Genomic DNA, 20,906 nt, shown 5'->3' on the forward strand with positions numbered 1-20,906 from the left:
GTCCTTTCCCTTTCCCTTTCCTTTCCTTTCCCCTCTTTTAGGGACTAGGACTCTGGGCCAAATTTTCTTCTCCAGAACATGAGATATTCTCTGATTTCTGCTTTTTAAAAACCTATCCCAACTTATTAGCCCCTTATAATGATAATCTTCCCTTGTGTGATGTGGTTCATTGCATTAATTAAATAATAGTTTGTCTTTCTTTAATTACAGCTTAATATCCTTAATGGGGTGTAGAAGACACTATTGTGTCATCAGCAACACATTTATTAATTCATTTTGAATGTAAATAGTGAAATCTAATGGTTTTTCCTAAAGACTTCAGCTTTCAGAAGAGAATGGTTATGTTCCTACTTAACCCCTGAAGATAGGGACAACATGTAGCCCTGTGTAATACTTTTCTTGGTAGGTTCTAGAGTGGTCTTCAGGAAGTATATTCACGGAGCAGTTCTAATACCACAACTACTAAGGCTGTCTGATGAACAGCATGGACCACTCATTCTAAAAGGGAGTAAATTCCCAGCATTAGAAATGTCCAAGCAGTTACAAACTTCTAGTAATAAAATAAGTCAGTCCTGGGAATGTAATGTACAGCATGGTGACTCTAGTTAATTATATTATGTTGTATATTGGAAAGTCATTAAGAGTAGATCTTAAAAACTTCTCATTAAAAAAATTTATGATGACAGATGTTAAAAAGACTTATTGTGTTGAATCATTGTGTTTAAAAAAGGATTATACACTTTTATTGTAAAAGATAGATATGCCCCCCCAAAAGGGTTTTTTTAAACCCCTTTTGGCTGTAATCTCATGACCCAGAGAGAACCTTTGTAAACTATGTCCATGTTCTCTTAGATTTTGTTCTGTGGATTGTCCCTCAAATAGGGTTGTGCTCTATATACTGTTGGTAATCTGTTTTATTTCTTTTTTAGAGAATGTGATTTAAGACCCATCAAACCATGTAATTTTTCTATGCTTGTTAGGCTCTCAGATTAATAGAGAAATACTGTAGTAGCCCATCAATATTGTCTTTGTGTTGTTTAATTTTCTGGCTAAAAAGTTTTAAATTCTCAAATACTAGAGATCATTTGCACTATGTGGTTTCTTTGGAATACTTTTCAAGTAGTTTCTTTAAGTAGTTATACCCACTCTAAGTATTACCTATTACCTTTTTTTAATTGTTGAATTTATTGGGGTGACATTGGTTAATAAAATTATATAGGTTTCAAAAGTACCATTGTATACAATACATCATCTATATATTGTGTGTTCACCACCCCAAGTCAAGTCTCTCTCCATCACCATTTATTCCCCCTATACCAACTCTTCTACCTCCCCTAACCCCTTTCCCTCTGATAATCACCATACTGTTGTCTGTGCCTATGAGTGTTTGTTTTGTTTTATTTTGTTTCTGCTTAAGCTTTTCACCTTTTTCACCAAGCTCCCCAACTACCCTCTTTTCTGACAGCTGTCAGTGTGTTCTCTGTATCTATGAGTCTGGTTTTTTTTTTTGTTAGTTTATTTTGTTCATTAGATTCCACATATAAGTGATTTCATATGGTACCTATCTTTCTCTGACTGGCTTATTTCGCTTAGCATAATGCTCTCCAGGTCTATTCATGCTGTCGGGAAAGGTAAGATTTCCATCTCCTTTTTTATGGCTGAGTAGTATTCCATTGTGTAAATGTACCTACCACAGCTTTTTTTGTTTGTTTGTTATTGCTTTTAGAGAGACAGGGAGAGAGAGAGAGAGAGAGAGGGAGGGAGAGAAGCATTCATTTGTGTTTTCACTTAGTTGTATTGTACGTACATTCATCAGGTTGCTTCCTCTATGTGCCATAACCAGGGATCAAACCCACAACCTTGGCAGTTGGGACAGTGCTCTATCTCAGTGGTTGGCAAAGTGTGGCTCATCCACAAAATACCATGTGCAAGTGCTACCTCGATAAGGAATGTACCTACCTATATAGTTTAAGTTTAAAAAATTTGGCTCTCAAAAGAAATTTCAATCGTTGTACTGTTGATATTTGGCTCTGTGAACCACTGCTCGGACTGATCTAACTGGCCAGGACCTACCATAGCTTTTTTATCCACTCACCTACTGATGGATGGTGAGCTACTTCCAGATCTTGGCTATTGTAAATAACACTGCACTGAACATAGGGCCCATTACCTTTTTATATACACAATTTCTTCACAGGAGACGAAAATATTATAACAATTTTATTTTTATTGATTCTATGACTTTCCCACTAAAATAACTGCTTAATCATAAAACAGATCCATATTTGGACTTCTAAGCATTTATGAGGCAACTTCTTTAATTAGATCTTCAGAAGTTCTGTGGCCCTAAATGGAGTGCTTTCAGAAAGCTGCCATAGAACTGTACAGAGTAGAATAGATTGCTGCTTGCATCATCTCTTCTGGCATTTAGCAGAATTTAATCATAGTGCCCTGGAAGACAAATACTCTCATTTATTTCTTTATGTTTTATTTTTTATTTTTTTACCCCCCTTCCCTAGTGTCTATGTGGCTGTGTCTGGAAACATGGTTGTTACAAATGGAGTAAGGTGGGGTTCTACTGGCATCTAATGGGGTAATGGTGAGGAATGCTGCTAAATATCTTACAATGCACAGGAAAGCCTGTGTGCCCTATCCCTCCCTAAGAATTATCCAGGTCAAAATGTCAGTGTTGCTAAGATTGAGACTCCCTGCTTTGGAAGCATTTTAAAGACTTGTGTCCAACAACAACAGAACCATGAAGGCAAAGTTAGAAATTTAATGCTGATGAAGTATGTCATACATTTCTCTAAATATATTTTTATTGATTGATTTTAGAGAAAGAGAAAGGGGGGAGAGGAAGAGAAAGATAGAAATAAACATTGATTTTTTTTCTACCCACTCATGCATTCATTGGGAGATTTTTTTTTTAATTTTAATGGAGTGACATTGATAAATCAGGGTACATATGTTCAGAAAGAACATCTCTACGTTATTTTGACATTTGATTATGCTGCATTCCCATCACCCAAAGTCCAATTGTTTTCTGTCACCTTCTAACTGGTTTTCTTTGTGCCCCTCTCCTCCCCCAACCCCCTCCCTCTCCTCCCCCCCTCCCCATAACCCCCACACTCTTGTCCATGTCTCTGAGTCTCATTTTTATATCCCACCTTTGTATGGAATCATACAGTTCTTAGTTTTTTTCTGATTTACTTATTTCGCTCAGTATAATGTTATCAAGGTCCATCCATGTTGTTGTAAATGATCTGATGTCATCGTTTCTTATGGCTGAGTAGTATTCCATAGTATATATGTACCAAAGCTTCTTAATCCACTCATCCACTGACGGATACTTGGGCTGTATCCATATCTTCGCTATTGTGAACAATGCTGCTGGGGGTGCATTTCTTCTTTTCAAACAGTGCTATGGTGTTCTTGGGGTATATTCCTAAAAGTGGGATAGCTGGGTCAAAAGGCAGTTCGATTTTTAATTTCTTGAGAAATCTCCATATTGTTTTCCACAGTGGCTGCACCAGTCTGCATTCCCACCAGCAGTGCAGGAGGGTTCCCTTTTCTCCACATCCTCTCCAGCACTTACTCTGTGTTGTTTTGTTGATGAGCGCCATTCTGACTGGTGTGAGGTGATATCTCATTGTGGTTTTAATTTGCACTTCTCTAATGATTAGTGATGTTGAGCATTTTTTCATATGCCTATTGGCCATCTGTATGTCCTCTTTGGAGAAGTGTCTATTCATTTCTTTTTCACATTTTTGATTGGATTGTTTGTCTTCCTGATATTGAGTTTTACAAGTTCTTTATAAATTTTGGTTATTAACCCCTTATCAGATGTATTGTCAAATATATTCTCCCATCGTGTAGTTTTTCTTTTTATTCTGTTCGTATTGTCTTTAGCTGTGCAGAAGCTTTTTAGTTTGATATAGTCCCATTTGTTTATCCTGTCTTTTATTTCACTAGCCCGTGGAGATAAATCGGCAAATATATTGCGAGAGATGTCGGAGAGCTTACTGCCTATGTTTTCTTCTAAGATACTTATGGTTTCACGGCTTACATTCAAGTCTTTTATCCATTTTGAGTTTATTTTTGTGAATGGTGTAAGTTGGTCTAGTTTCATTTTTTTTGCAGGTAGCTGTCCAATTTTCCCAACACCATTTGTTAAAGAGGCTGTCTTTGCTCCATTGTATGCTCTTACCTCCTTTGTCAAATATCAGTTGTCCATAGATCTATGGGTTTATTTCTGGGTTCTCTGTTCTGTTCCATTTATCTATATGCCTGTTCTTATGCCAGTATAAGGCTGTTTTGAGTACAATGGCCTTGTAGTAAAACTTGATATCTGGAAGTGTGATACCTCCCACTTTATTCTTCCTTTTCAAGATTGCTGTGGCTATTCGTGTTCTCTTTTGGTTCCATATAAAGTTTTGGAATATGTGTTCTATATCTTTGAAGTAAGTCATTGGTATTTTAATCGGTATTGCATTGAATTTATATGATAAATTGCTTTGGGTAATATAGACATTTTAATGATGTTTATTCTTCCTAACCATGAGCACAGTATATGCTTCCACTTGTTTGTATCTTCCCTGATTTCTTTTATCAATGTTTTATAATTTTCCAAGTACAAGTCTTTAATCTCACTCGTTAAATTTATACCTAGGTACTTTATTTTTTTGGTTGCAATGGTAAAGGGGATTGCTTCCTTAATTTCTCTTTCTGACAGTTCATTGTTAGTGTATAAAAATGCCTCTGATTTCTGAGTATTAATTTTATATCCTGCCACCTTGCTGAATTCATTTATCAGGTCTAGTAGTTTTCTGACTGAGACTTTAGGGTTTTATATATACATTATCATATCATCTGCAAATAATGATAGTTTTACTTCTTCTTTTCCAATTTGGATGCCTTTTATTTGTTTTTCTTGTCTGATTGCTGTGGCTAGGACTTCCAGAACTATGTTGAATAAGAGTGGTGAAAGGGGGCACCACTGCCTTGTTCCTGATCTTAAGGGGATTGCTTTTAACTTTTGCCCATTGAGCATGATGTTGGCTGTGGGTTTTTCATAGATGGCCTTTATCATGTTGAGGTATGTTCCTTATATTCCCACTTTGCTGAGAGTTTTGATCATGAATCGGTGCTGGATTTTATCAAATGCTTTTTCTACATCTATTGATATTATCATGTGGCTTTTCTCCTTCCTTTTGTTTATGTGATGAATCACATTGATTGATTTGTGAATATTGTACCAGCCTTGTCTCCCAAGAATAAATCCCACTTGATCATGGTGTATGATTTTTTTCATATATTGCTGGATCTGGTTTGCTAATATTTTGTTGAGGATTTTAGCATCTAAATTCATCAGGGATATTGGCCTATAATTTTCTTTCTTTGTGTTGTCTTTGCCCGGTTTTGGATTCAGAATTATACTCGCCTCATAAAAGGAGCTTGGAAGTCTTCCTCTTGAATTTTTTGAAATAGCTTGAGAAGGATGGGAGTTAGTTCTTCTTTGAACATTTGGTAGAATTCACTTGTGAAGCCATCAGTCCCAGGACTTTTCTTTTTTGGGAGTTTTTTGATAACTGTTTCAATCTCATTTGTTGTAATTGGTCTGTTTAGGTTTTCTGATTCTTCCAGATTAATTTTTGGAAGATTATATGATTCAAGGAATTTGTCCATTTCATCTAGGTTGTCTAGTTTTTTGGCATACAGTTCTTCATAGTATTTTCTTAAAATATTTTGTATTTATGTTGTGTCAGTTGTTACTTCTCCATTCTCATTTCTAATTTTATTTATTTGAGTCCTCTCTCTTTTTTTCTTGGTGAGTCTGGTTAAAGGTTCATCAATCTAGTTTATCTTTTCAAAGAACCAGCTCCTGGTTTCATTGATCCTCTGTATTGTTTCTTTAGCTTCTATGTCATTTATTTCTGCTCTGATCTTTATTATTTCCTTCCTTCTACTAGCTCTGGGCTTTACTAGTTCTTTTTCTAGTTCTTTTAGATGCAGGGTCAAATTTTTTATTTGAGCTTTTTCTAGCTTCTTGAGGTATGCCTGTAATGCTATGAACTTCCCTCTCAGGACTGCTTTTGCTGTGTCCCATAAATTTTGAGTTGATGTATACTTGTTATCATTTATTTCTAGGAATTTTTCAATTTCTTTGATCTCATTGTTAACCCATTCATTATTTAACAACATGCTGTTTAGTTTCCAAGTGTTTGAGTATTTTTCAGTTTTTCTGTTGTGGTTGATTTCTAGTTTCATGCCATTGTGATCAGAGAAAGTGTTCGATAACGATTTCAATCTTCTTAAATTTGTAGAAGTCGCTTTTGTGCCCTAACATGTGGTCTATCCTAGAGAATGTACCATGAGCACTTGAAAAAAATGTATATACTGCTGCTTTAGGGTAAAAGGTTCTGAAGATATCTATTAAATTAAGTTGATCTAGTATGTCCTTTAAGTCTGCTGTTTCTTTGTTAATTTTCTTTCTTGAGGATCTATCTCATGATGTTAGTGGGGTATTGAAATCCCCTACTATTATAGTATTGCTGTTGATCTCGCCCTTTAAATCCACCAAAGTCTGCTTTATATACGATATATTTAGGTGCTCCTATATTAGGTGTGTAGATATTTATAACGGTTATATTTTCCTGTTGGATTGCTCCCTTTATCATTATGTATTGACCTTCTTTATCTCTAACTATAGTCTTTGTTTTAAAGTCCATTTTGTCTGATATAAGTATTGCTACCCCAGCTTTTTTTTCATTTCCATTTGCTTGAAATATTTTTTTCCATCCTTTTATCTTCAGTCTATGTGCATCTTTTGTTTTAAGGTGTGACTCTTATAGACAGTATATGTATGGGTCCTGTTTTCTTATTCACGCAGCTACCCTATGTCTTTTGATCGGATCAATTTAATCCATTTACATTTAAGGTTATTATTGATATGTAATTGTTTATTGCCATTTTATTCTTTAAAACTGTATTCCTCTTTTGCTATATTCTTTTTCTCCTTTGAACTGTTTACAACAGGCCCCTTAATATTTCTTGCAGCCTTGGTTTGGTTGTAGTGAATTCCTTGAGTTTTTTTTTGTCTGTAAAGCTTTTTATTTCTCCTTCAATTTTAAACAATAGCCTTGCTGGATAAAGTAGTCTTGATTGTAGGCTCTTGTTTTGCATTACTTTGAATATTTCTTGCCATTCCCTTCTGGCCTCAAGTGTTTCTGTTGAGAAGTCGGAAGTCATCCTTATGGGGGCTCCTTTGTAGATGACAGTCTTTTCTTCTCTACCAGCTTTTAATATTTTCTCTTTATCACTTTGCTTTGGTATTTTAATTATGATATGTCTTGGTGTAGATTTCTTCGGGTTTCTCTTTAATGGAGTTCTCTGTGCTTCTTGAACTTGTGAGATGTTTTCCTGCCTTAATTGATGGAAGTTTTCAGCTATGATATGTTTGAACAAAGTCTTTATCCCTTGTTCTTTCTCTTCTTCTTCAGGAACCCCTATGATGCGGATGTTATTTCTCTTCATGTTGTCACAGAGCTCTCTTAGAGTTTCCTCAGACTTTTTGAGTCTCTTTTCTTTTTTCTGCTCTGCTTCCATGCCTTTATTTATCTTGTCCTCTAACTCGCTGATTCGATTCGCAGCTTCATCCATCTGCTTTTAATTCCTTCCATTGTGTTCTTCATTTCTGATATTGTATTTGTCATTTCTGACTGATTCTTTTTTATTATTTCAATGTCCTTTTTTATATTTGCTATCTATTTAGGTGTTCGTAATGACTATCTATTGTTGTTCTAATATCTTTGGGCATCCTAACAATTGTTATTTTAAACTCTGCATCTGGTAATTTGGTTATATCTTACTCATTCAGGTTCTTTTCTAGGGATTTCTCTTGATTCATTTGTGTTGCATTTCGCTGTCATTTCATTTTGTCTGTGTAAAAGAAGGTTTTGGTCACTGGAATCCACTGGGTGTATCCTCTGTGTTCCCTATGTGTGGTCTGTCTGCAGTCCCACCACCCCCTCTGCTGTTGCTGCCTGGGGCGTTCAGGTATGGGCGTTGCCGGTGCCTGCCCACTGGGGCTGTTGCTGTGGTTTCCACCTCTCCTTCACGGGAGTGGCTGTGATCACATGATCGGTATACAAGCCTAGGTGGACTTGGCCTTCGCCCCATCCCCGCGGGTGGCGTCATGCTGGGCCCTGAGGGCAGGGGTGAGCACCTTTGCTCAGCTGCGGGTCTCCACCTGATTCCAGGCTTTCGCTCGCCCTTGCAGGAGGAGCCTGCTCGTGGGACGACTGCAAGCCTTGGCTCCACAGGCCCGTGGGACTGCGTGCCCACGCTCAGCGGGACTCCGCCTGTTCTGGGCTTTTGGCTCCACCACCCGCCGGAAGGAGCTGGCTCCCAAGTCAGGCCACAAGCCTCGGTTCCGTGGGCAGGGCGGGGCTGGGCTGGGCTTCTACGCCGTTGCTTTAGGGCGGGTCTCCATCTCTTCCGGGGTTCCTGCTCTTCCCCCCTCTCCAGGCTGGATTGAAGGCGGCCCACAGCTGGGCTTGACCACTTTCCAACGTCCCCTCCTCTCCAACTGGGCAAGACTGAGCTCACACCTGGGCCTCAGTGGAGGCCAGTCAGCTTCCGCCCTCTCCGACAGAACTGGACTTCTGCGTCCCGCCGCCGCCCGCCCTCAGGCTAGCCCTCAGCCATGTGGGTGGGGGCGCTGCAGCTCAGACCCTAAGACTACTGTAGTCCCGAAAGCTCCCTCCTTCTAAGCAACTCTGTGCTGAGTGCCACAGGAGACCTTGTTTGGCTGGTGTCCTGCTTCCCTTTGCTGGTATTGCTGTTTCCAGGGGAAATATTCACTTCAGGTTTGGGGAGTGACTTGTCCCAGGGGTTAGGGTGGCTGTCTCTCAAAATGTTTCTCCCTGTGCCTCCTAGATTACACTCTCTTCCTGCTACTCAAGTCCTCTCCTCATCCCCTGTAGCCCCAGGTGAGTGGTTGTGAGAGAGGTTTTCTGTGCGGTCCCTTTAAGAAGAATCCTCGGTCTGAGAAGTCAGTCTTTCTCACAAACAGTATCCTGCCTTATTTCCAGCTAAATACTGTCCATACACCTCTTCTAGGCTCTGGAGCTGCAGGCTGGGGCTTTGTTCCTGGGGCTTAGGACCCTCCCCTCTCTGCTAAACTCACTTCCTGCCACGCAAGTCTCTCCCAGCTGCCGTTCGCTCGGAGGAGCTGGGCAGCCCTCTCCGCGTTTCCGCTTTTCCTACCAGTCTCAGTGTGGCTTCTTCTGTGTTCCTTGGTTGAAGAGTCCTCTTAGTTTAGTCCAAAGTTGGTTTTTCCAGATGATGGTTCTTAAAATTAGTTTGTAATCCACTTTGGTTTTGGGAGGTAGAAGTTGGTATGTCCGCCTACTCCATCGCCATCTTGTCTTCTACTCTCATTTATTTCTATAGCCTTTTGCTATATGTACTACTAAACCACAACAACCCCTCAGGTATCTGATGAACTAAAAATAGGCACACAATTGTAATCATAGGTTCATAGCTGCATTTTTTGTACTATATATAGAATTCTGAAATTATCTATAAATGGATTATAACTGAAGTTAAAATGTTTACCATCACAGTTATTTGTGGAATTACTTTTAAAGCCTGAACATTTTCAGTGCGGCAGGGTTGGGCAATAAACACCAGCTTTAAAAAGTTTATTTTTAGAGCTTCCCTATATGGTATCATAGCACATTCAGACCATGATATAATTACTGGCTTTTTAAAATAAGCAACGTGAAGGAATTTTACTTAATTTACATAATATATGCTCAATATGTATATTGAAAGGCTGGACAAATCTTTACAATGTAGTTAACTATACTTTTATGTTATGCAGTAATACTTTGGCACTAAAATAGAACAGTCTGCTAACATGCCACCCCCAGGTGATATTGATATTCTAGGTGTAAGTAAGTTCTAGCTTCATTGCCTAGTTTGGGGTTTACTCAGTGCAGAAGAGAAGTTTACTTATAGAGGAAAGGGGCAAATTGGATGAACAGGAATTCCAAAGTAATCTCTAACTTCTCAAGTTTTTCCTAAAAGTTTGGAATTGTTAGGAACCTTGCACCTTTTGTTTCTGCACGTTCTCTGAGGAGCGGGGTTATGGTTTATAACTACCATTATCAGAATTATCTGGCATTAAATAGATCTTCAGTAAATATCTGGTAAATGAGTTGGTTCGCTTTATCCCCTGGGAACTTTTTTGCTATTATTTACCAATAAACTCAGGTCAAAGGTGATCCTTGCCCAGTGTATATATTTGTCTGTGTTGGAGAATATAATAAGTGATAGAAGGTGCTTTCTATTTGTCTTGAATTACTACAGTGTCTTTGCTTGATATTATTTACATATAGCAGATGAGAAAACTGAGACTCAGAAAGGTAAGTTACTTGAACACAGCTAGTAAAAGATAGGGGCCTGCCCTGGCCTGCCGCCTAGAATCTGTATTCATCTCCTGTCCCACAGAGCACAGGAAACTGGGATCTCAGCATTTACAGTTCATCTCACGAATTATTCTTGGTACCAATAGAGGTGTACGTAGGAAATTAGTCTTTGTGAAGCACAAAGCAGTCTAGAACCTGCGTGCATTTTTATAACTTCTGGTTAGTACTTTAGCTCTTCAGTTACTAGGAGGTCCTGAATCTAACCAACAGTTTTCCCCCAGGAGTATTTCTGGTTGCTTGGAAATTGGGAATGGAGGCAGGACACTGGAGGAGGATGACCAAGAGAAAAAGGCAAGTAAGTGTAGGTAGGATAAGGGAACAAAGTTAGCTTGCTTGTTTTTTAATTGTGAAACAATTAAAATATCAAGAAGAAAAAGTATTGTAATGACCATGCACCCACCATAAAGCTAACTTTTGATACTATGTTTGTTTCAGATCTCAGAGATAAAACATTACAGATAAAACTGAGGCCCGAGTATAAGCCATTTTGTATTAGAGTTTTATTTATATGTTAGCATTTATATTTATATTGACAAATATAATTTTGGTACATTCATGTTTAACTGTTTTATAATGTTTAGAGTATGAATATCCCCCAGTTTATTTTCTAGCTGATAATTATGTGTTTCTGGTTACTTTGTGCTTATACCCAGTGCTACAATAAACATTTTCTTACTTTGCCCTTTGTGCATGTGTTAGTTACTCTGTGGTATATGCCTAGAAAGGAATGGCTAGTGCGCCTTCCCTTTTACAACATCTTCTCAGGTAGCAATCTCAAGTAGGGGCCAGTTTGCCGCAGATGACAGTGCGCAAGTGGGGAGGGGCGCGATGTTGGGCATGATGGGAAAACTCAAAGAAAATCAGAAGTATATCAGTAGGGTAAAAGGATTTTCATGCAGAAAAAGGAAGCTGTCAATCTTAACTCTTCATTTTTCTTGTTTTAGATCAAGAATGAGTTTTTATTGAGCTTAAAGGAGGCTCTTCTGTCAAGTACGCTGAAAAATATGCCCGATCTGTTTGTATGCTTCACAATCCGCTGAATGATCTATTACTTGCTGGAATGCTACATAAGAACAAGCAAAATTGAATGACTTCTTTCTGTTTTCTAGGGCTGGTGAAATTTGAATAACATATTATGAGGGAGATAAATACTTAAGTCCTACCATTTAAAAAAAAAAAAAGCCATAGTAACTTTCTTGTATATTTTCATTTGTGAGTGCAGTTTAAGTTGAACTTAGACTTGGGTCTTCTGAGATATTAACAGATTCTAATTATGATTCCAAACCTTTGTGTCAGTTAGGGAAACACTCTACACACTAAAACAGCACATATACTACTCACAAAAATTAGCAGACATTTCAAAATGAACATGAAGCAATAAAAAATCTCCTAATTTTTGTGAGCAGTGTAGTTGTGTTTATATGGGTCTATTAACTGTGTCCTAACCATATTCTCTCTCAGCTTTCTGCCAGCTTCTTACACCTCTTTTTGCCCTTGTTCACTCTTGTACTAGTATTTAGGAAAATGTAATGGTCTAGAAGCTTGTAACGAGGAGGACGTCAAAAGGGAAGAGAGGGAGAAAGCTTGGATCTGTGGTTGTAATATGTTCCCTACACCCCACAAAGCTGAGCTGAAGGCAGGTTCTGGTTAATACTAATCAGAAAAGGTGGGTGCTCTGTTTGGCACATGCTGGAGCTTCAGGAATTGGACCCCATTCTTATTATTACATTTAGTGAGCCCTCTTTGCAAGAAGTAGGATTGCTTACCTTCAGGGCCTTTTGTACACCTCAAGGTGGTATGGGAATATTTGGAAACCTGTGTCTTATATCTCTGATTTAAATGCTTCATAGATCAGGTGACTACTTAGAACCGTTCCCTCCCACAGGGTTTTCTCTGTGTGGAACGTTCTCTCCTCTGGTCCTCTCTGTGTTAATCCTGTTCACTTTGTGGTTCTCAGACTTTTTGTTTTCAGGATTCCTTTACACCCTTGTTCTTGTTTGTTTATTTTTTTAGGTGACAGCAGGGGAGATGGTGAGGCAGACTCTCATAGGCACCCCTACCAGGATCTACCTGGCACCCAATCTGGGGCTAATGCTGGAGTACTGAGCTATTTTTAGTGCCTGAGGCTATCCAGTGGAGCTATCCTGAGCACCTGGGGCCGTGCTCAAACTAATCCAGCCGCTGGCTGCAGGGGGAGGGGTAGAGAAGCTGATGGTTGCTTTTTCTGTGTGATTGACTGGGAATCGACCCTGGGACGTCCATACACTGGGCCAATACTTGATCCACTGAGCCACCTGCCAGGGCCTCCATTACACTCTTAAAAATGACTGAGGAACCAAAGAACTTTTATTTATGTGGATTACACTGACCAATATTTACCTTATTAGAAGTTAAAACAGTAATTTTAAAATACTCATTTATTTTAAACAACAATAAATCTCATTACTTTAACGTAAATTATGTTTTCACAAAACAAGTTTTTTGTTTTGGAAAACATGGTTAGAAGAGTGGCGTTGTTTCATATGTTCTGTATTCCTCTTCACTGTCTAGCTATTGAAGACATCTGGATTCTCTTGTCTGCATTGGATCTCTTGTGATATCACACATTGTATAGGCTCTGAAAAACTATTACATAGTCCTGAAGAGATGGAACTGAAAAAGGCAAATAACTTAGTGTCCTTATAAAAATAGTTTGCCCTTACGGGACCCCCTAAAAGGGTCCGATTCTACTCCTTGAGATTAGTGGTCCGGTGCGGTTTTTGTTCATAGTTATATTTCCAGTTCTTAGCACAGGGCCTGCCCTGTATCGGACATTAGGTAAATATTTGGATAAATAAATGAGTGAATGAATTCTAGTTGACTTCTTGAGTTCAACTTCATTGTGGAATTTCTCTTATAATGTAAGAAGACCTACTCTGAATTATATACTTGGGATCTACATTCACAGCATGTTTTTTAGACTCACTATTCCTAAGACTGTGGCAGAGCCGTTATACCCTGAGTTCACACAGTGTTCTGTTCATACTCTGTTAGTCTTCCCCATTGTACCCCAGTATAAGTCTTTGTTTACCTGTGTAAGGCCAGTGGCCATGGCCACGCAGATGCAGGTTCATATTGGATTTGGGCAGACGGTAAAGGAACTGTGGAGCCAGAAAATGGCGGGCCATTCTGTTTATTAGAGCCTTGTAATGGCGGACAAGCACACAGGCAGGGAAAACTGCTTCCCTTTTTCTCAGGGCTCCCAAGCCCCGACTCTACTCAAGTCTTCAGTTCCACAACACAGACTCATTCTCTGGACCCACAGGCCCCCACCAGCCTCAGCACTCTCCAGCAAAACAGGTGGGGTGGAAATAGCCCCTCTCTGGCAAACAGCCGCCCCTCCCCACTGCAGCAGGCAGTCGGCAATTTGTGGCCTGCCACCCTGAGGGCAGGCACCCGCAGCCTTCCATAGACTACACACACGTGGTGCTGCCCCAGTACAAGCAAGCAAACCTAAACACACTTGAAACACATTGGTTTGCCCAACAACCTGCCACCTCAACGTTAAACTTATTGAGAATAGGGACTGTGATTTATTTATCTTTTCAGTCCATTTCTCCATGCCCCACTCTAGGACTCGCATATCTTGGTATATAGTAGACACTGAAATAATTGTTGAGAGTGCCACATTTCACTTGAAAAGATACATATGTTACAATTGCAAGTGAATGTAAAACTTTTTAACCTAAGAGAAATCATCTTCCCATTGCATGGATTACTGACAGTTTCTGACTTGTTTTGCATATCACTTTTTGAGGGGGGGGCAGAGACAGAGAGAGTCAGAGAGAGGGACAGATAGGGACAGACAGACAGGAAGAGAGAGATGAGAAACATCAGTTCTTCATTGCAGCTCCTTAGTTCATTGATTGATTTCTCATATGTGCCTTGACGGGAGGGGGGGGCTGCAGCAGACTGAGTGACTCCTTGTTCAAGCCAGTGCCCTTGGGCTCAAGCTGATGAGCCTTGCTCAAACCAGATGAGCCTGCGCTCAAGCTGGCGACCTTGAGGTCTCGAACCTGGGTCCTCCACATCCCAGTCCAACGCTCTATCTACTGTGCCACCACCTGGTCAGGCACATATCACTTTCTTATAGAGTTGTTGGGTAAACAAGTGTTAAGTTTGCTTGCTTGTATTTGGATAGTGCACTATGTGTATAGTCTATGGAAGGCTGCAGGTGCTTGCCCTCAGGGCAGCATACTGCAGATTGCCTTCTCCATGGGGAGGGGTGATTGTTTGCAATTGTTTGCCTGAGAAGGGGTATTTAGACCTGGCTTGTTTTGCTGGGAAGTCTAGAAAAAAAGAGGGAGTGCTGAGGGGTTTGGGAACCCTGCTGAGGCTGATGGTGTTTGTTGGGCAGATAAAATGTATTATGCTCACTTTGTAAAAGATAACTGTTGCCCACGTGGAGGCCGTTGCCCAGGTGATATTAATGTGTGTCTCTGGGCAGGCAGAATCCTTGTAGCCTGGGGCTTGGTTTTGGGATTAAGCCTTTCCCACCCTTTTTGATGTGGGGTGGTACAATCCAATCATGCCTCAGAGAAGTGACTTTGTATTAGAGACTTCCCTATTTTGTTTATTGGATTAGAGGTTGTGAATCTACACTATAAAATAGGGGTAGAACGGGAACTTGCGCTCTTGGTTCCTGAAATTATCATTAGAAGAGAGAGCAGAGGAGAGCAGAGAAAGGCCACGTGGAGGAGGCCAGGAGAAGCAGCCAAGATGGCGGAGTGCTGAGTGAGATGCCAGTTTGTGTAGAGTTTGTATATGGGATAAGGAAGGAGATGGGGAACAGAGGTGAATAAGTCTGGTGAGCTAGAAACCTTTGATTCTAGGAAACTCGGATAAGTCAGTAGCTTTGTGAGCACTGAATGTGACTGGGTTTTGGAGCCCAGTGTGTATTTTTACTTGCCCGCCGGGTGCGAGCTAGAATTAAAGACTATGGCCCACCAGTTTTTGGCTCCGCTGTTTCTTTACCGACTGTCCGAATCCAGTGGGAACCTGCATGTGAATGGCCATGATGGCGGCTCCTGGCTTTACACTTGGATAAGTCAGTGGCTTTGTGAGCACTGAATGTGATTGGGTTTTGGAGCCCAGTGTGTATTTTTTACTTGCCCGCCGGGTGCAACCTAGAATTAAAGACTATGGCTCATCAGTTTGTGGCTCTGTTGTTTCTTTACCAACTGTCCGAATCCAATGCGAACCTGCATGGGCCAGAGGGCTGCTCTGACAGTGGCCCTGGCTGTAGCTCCTGGCTTTACAGACGGATAAATGTATCACGTGACTGAGACAAGCGTCAAGAGTGAGTCTTAGACGGATGTAACAGGGAATCTGGTCATTTTTTTAAAATAAAACATTGTTCAGACTTAAATATAAATAAAATGGAAATAATGTAAGTTATTTATTCTTTCTCTGCGGACGGTACCAAATGGCCCACGGACCGCTACCGGTCTGCGTGGCCCGGGGGTTGGGGACCACTGTTGTAAAGTACTCGTACCTCACTTCTGCAGGTTTACGTAGAGACACAAAGTCCAGATGAATTTTGAAGGGTTTTATTGAAAGGAGATTTATTAAATATGCCAGCCGCATATGGCTAACACAGGGCATTGCAGATCCAAATCATGCGCACTAAATGCATTTCAGAGGCTGGTTATATACCCTTGATCACATAACAGTCTGGGGGGAGCATGACATCATGACACGAGCTTATAACATTTGTTTAGGGGCTTCATAAGAACATTAAAACTTTCAAAGTAATACAATCAAAGACATTTACAAATCTTTTAGTGTCTATTTTCCCTCTTTTTCCTGGAGGTATGTTACTCTCAGGATTCCAGGAAGGGAGAAAGAGCCAAAATCAATGTAGGATAGTATGTAAATTCTGTCTCTTACTGAGAGGGAAAAGAAGCTCCTCAGACAACCTTTATTCTATAGTTAAAACTAAATGACCCATTGTCCTTGTAGGTCAGGAAGCTTCCACATTCTTCTCCCTCCCCTCCCCAAGGAAAGGACGGAACAGAAAGCCTGACCTTTCCTCCTAAAATATCAGTATTAATTTTGCAACTTTTTGGTGCCTTACCACACTTTTACCATCTACCCAAATCCAGTGTAAACCTGCATGGCCATGACAGTGATGGCCACCAGCCTTACAAGAGTATTCTAATAAGTGGAATCATAGTGATCAAGTGTTTTTTTAAAAAACATTTGTCATGCATTGTGGAAGAACAGTATATAAAAAGTATATGGGCCCTGGCCAGTTGGCTCAGTGGTAGAGCGTCAGCCTGGTGTGTGGATGTCCTGGGTTTGATTCGTGGCCAGGGCACACAGGAGAAGTGCCCATCTGCTTCTCTATCTTACCCCTCTTGTTTCTCTCTCTCTCTCTCTCTCTCTCTTCCCCTCTCCCCTCCTGCAGCCATGGCTCAATTGGAGCAAGTTGGCCCCTGGTGCTAAGGATGGCTCCATGGCCTCTGCCTCAGGTGCTAAAAAATGGTTCCGGTTGCAGTGGAGCAAGGGCCCCAGCTGGGCATGGCATCACCTCCTAGTGGGCTTGCAGAGTGTATCCTGGTCGGGGCACATGCGGAAGTCTGTCTCTGCCTCCCCTCGTCTCACTAAAATTAAAAAAAAAAAATATATATATATATATATATATGAATTTGAATGCAGTTGAACATGAACAATAAGAGTCAGAAAAAAATGGCTGCAGGAATGACTGAGTCATTTACTGAGGGTGGGATGAGACTCCTGCAGTAGTTCTTCTGGAAACCAGGGAGGATGTTCTCATCACTTGACTGCTGGCCTAGTTAATTATTCCAGAATGTGGTGACCTTTCTTTGTTCCTAGAGGTTATGCAGCCTCCAGCCAAAATTTTCCCATAAAATAGGTAGAGTTTTAGACCACCCCTGAGGTGCTAGAGAATTCTTCCTGTGGATGTGCAAGGCCTGTGGCCGACTTTGGAGCCCAGGCTGTTGCTTCCCAGTGTGGTGTTGTGTTCCTCCAGGGTTTGGTGGGATTTGTACGTACTCGTAATTCTCTTCTTAGTCTGTTGCTTTAACTAGCTATTTACTACTCTAGAGCAGGGGTCTGGAACCTATGGCTTGCGAGCCAGATGTGGCTCTTTTGATGGCTACATCTGGCTCGCAGACAAATTTTTAATAAAATAATGTTAAAAATATAAAACATTCTCATGTATTACAATCCATTCATTTCCTACTGCTCATGTTCATGGTTGTGGGTGGCTAGAGTCAATCACAGCTGTCCTCCGGGACAACACCAAATTTTTATTGGATAATGCATAAGGTACACGGGTTGTTGTATGGCTCTCACGGAATTACATTTTAAAATATGTGGCGTTCATGGCTCTCTCAGCCAGAAAGGTTCCCGACCCCTGCTCTGGAGCTTAGGCTGATGTGTTTTCATCTGGTGATGTTGTGTAGCTTACTGTTGCATTGATTCTTTTTCTTTATTCTACTTTAGGTTACCCATAAAAGTTCAAACCACTTTTGATTTTGCCTTGATTATTTTTTATTGTTATTAATCATAATAAATTTCCCGAAATCCATCCGTGAGTAATTGCAACTCTGTACCGCGCCTCCTGCACAGCACTCGCATGGACACCATCCTTTTAGTGGATATTTGAGTGAGGTACATGTGCCGAGTGCTGTGGGGTGCATTGTGGTTACAGCTGCAAGCAACATAGCAGCATATCCTTGGTCCCAGCCCTCAAGGACCTGTGGTCTAGCAATCTCGTTCTGGAGTCAGCGGACTTTCTGTAAAGGGCTGAATAGTAAATTTTTGGACTTTGTGGCCATATGGTCTTGGTTATAAATACTCAGCTCTGCTGTTGTATCCCCAAAGTAGCCATCAATACTATGTAATTATGATGGTGGCTGTGCTCCAATAAACTTCATTTACAAAAAGAAAAGGTAGAACAGGTATGTTCCAGGGGCCATAGTTTACTGATTCTTATCTACTTCATTTATTTCTTGGTTTCTGTTTGTCTCACTCATATATCTGCAGCTGCAATTTTCATATTTTCAGTGGCTAATTTGCTACAATTAGCTAAGGTGAGATTGTTGAAGAACTTGATCTCATGCAGATGACTAAAGCTAATTCTTGGTTTTTTCTTCTACCCTTTTACCAGGACATTTTATTTCCTTATATCAAAGAAAATGTTAAAGATTATCTGCAGACACATTGGGAAGAAGAGGAGTGCCAGCAGGACGTCAGTCTCCTGAGAAAACAGGTCGGGACAGTACTGTGCCATTGCTTCTATATTCCCAAGTGTCTTAGAAATAAAGGTGCTAGAGCCTTATGCTTAGGCCCTTGCAAAAGGTTCTGTGCTGTCTTTTTGCATTTTTCATTAATGGCTCCAAGTGATAGCACCTCATCACTTCATTCTCCACTCTCTTCTGCCTCCTGGCATGAGCGCCGGCTGAGCCCAGCCTGGAGCTCCTACCCCTCACACCCGCACCTCGCCTCCAGACCCCTTCCCCAGCTCAAACGAGGCTCAGCCCTCCTACCCATCCAACTCTCACATGCTCTATTCTGCTCTGTCGAGTGCCGTTTTCAGTCTCTTTTTTCCCCCTTCCATTCTGTGTGCTACGGAACTCCTCTTTTGTATTTTTTCCTATTACAATTGCTTCAGTGGCATAGATCTTACATGCTGTGCGGAGCTCACTCTGTGGCGGTAATCTTCTAGTTAATTTTCTACATTGGACAATGTGGAATGCTCTCTGGATTTTTTAATGTTAGTCATATCCGTTATGGGCGTGTGATATTTAGGTTTCTTGGATTTTCTAGATAACTCTGGTTAGTTTGAAACACTCCCCTCCCTTACCATTTTTGTTGTCTCAAATGTCTTGTGAAAACATGCCTGCATACTCCCTCATTGTAGGATATAAATCATTGGGTCTTTAGAGGTTGAAATAGGTGCTGTCACATTGTGGTTGTTCCAGTAGCTGTTAAGAGTTTTTGTAAGATGTGGGAGATGGCAAGAGACTGAATGTGAACCAGCTGAAGGCTTTACTTCACTGGCTTCTTTTCATTGAATTCCAGGCATGAACTAATTTTAAAGGCTTTCTTTGTTTTTTCCTCAGTTAGAACATGCAGAGGAAATGATCACATTTAATTGAAGTCCTGGTTTATCAATCCTAGTAAGTGAATCAACAAACCAGGTCTTACTGTGTCATTTTATCATGTGCCACCTCTCTTCACACATACCTCTCATTGTAAATTTCAGTGTTAGTTATATAGTAAGTTATTAATTATACTCTGGTTTCTTTTAGGAATCATTCAGATCAGCCCCAAAGTGTAGGATACTTTTAATTTGTAACAGTGCTTGGTGCTAATGATAGTTGGAGAAAGCTGGTCACCTTGGTTTTCAGGTCTTGTTTTCAATATTCTTTTTTTCAAATAACTAAGAAACAATCTTCATGTTGTTTATGACTTGAAGGCTGAAGAAGACTCCCTCCTGGATGGGGCTGTTCCGATCCCTGCTGCATCTGAGAATGGGGCAGATGACCTGCAACAGACAATCCAGGCCGTGGTAGATAATGTGTGCTGGCAGATGGCTCTGGACCGAAAGACCACGGCACTGAAACAGCTGCAGGGCCACATGTGGAGGGCAGCGTTCACAGCGGGGCGCGTGAAAGCCGAGTATGTAGCTGCTCCTGTGGCTCTGAACGTTTCACTCGCTTCAAAACCGAATACATTTAAAAAAAAAACCGAATACATTTTCCACTAGTACTCTCCCTCCAGTGTTGCATGATTAGTAAAATAGATACAGTCAACATTCTTTTCATTCTAACAAGTAAGTGTTTTGCTTTTTCAAAGCTAGGAATAAAAACATTTCACCCAGCCAAATTCCCCGAACCTGATGTTTGGCTTTGTGGGATGGCTGAAGATCTTTTTTTGTGTGTGTGTGTGACAGAGAGAGAGCGGGACAAACGGGAAGGAAGAGAGATGAGAAGCATCAATCCTTTGTTGCAGCTCTTTAGGCTCTTTAGTTGTTCATTGGTTACTTTCTTATATGTGCCTTGACCAGGGGCTGCAGCAGTGCAAGTGACCCCTTGCTCAAGCCAGCAACCTTGGGCTCAAGCCAGCGACCATGGGGTCATGTCTGTGATCCAGCTCTCAAGCCAGCGACCCTGTGCTCAAGCCAGATGAACCCATGCTCAAGTTGGCAACCTTGGGGTTTCAAACCTGGGTCCTCCGTGTCTCAGACCGACACTCTCCACTGAGCCACCACCTGGTCAGGCTGGTTGAAGAACTTTTAATCCCAATTTGAAAATAGCTTCTAAGACAATGATAACTTTTCTTGAACTAAGTCATATTTGAGCCTTTGCATAAGAGTAATAGCCCTATTGGGCTGCTTCCCAG

At 40.7% G+C, this 20,906-nt stretch overlaps 1 protein-coding gene across 2 annotated transcripts in view; it reads left to right on the forward strand.

Moving 5' to 3' along the window:
* Window positions 1-20,906, forward strand: part of ENOPH1 (enolase-phosphatase 1) — a 64,442-nt gene that overhangs the window by 33,347 nt on the left and 10,189 nt on the right. The window contains exons 2-4 of one of the 2 annotated variants that reach the window (XM_066385484.1): window positions 10,715-10,788; window positions 18,670-18,771; window positions 19,981-20,183. In XM_066385484.1, the coding sequence (XP_066241581.1) occupies window positions 10,715-10,788; window positions 18,670-18,771; window positions 19,981-20,183 (379 nt within the window). The remainder of the gene's footprint in view (window positions 1-10,714; window positions 10,789-18,669; window positions 18,772-19,980; window positions 20,184-20,906) is intronic. The other variant, XM_066385485.1, reaches the window with a different exon arrangement.

Source organism: Saccopteryx leptura, chromosome 5 (genome assembly GCF_036850995.1).
Source record: "Saccopteryx leptura isolate mSacLep1 chromosome 5, mSacLep1_pri_phased_curated, whole genome shotgun sequence".
In the NCBI taxonomy this organism is placed as follows: Eukaryota; Metazoa; Chordata; class Mammalia; order Chiroptera; family Emballonuridae; genus Saccopteryx; species Saccopteryx leptura.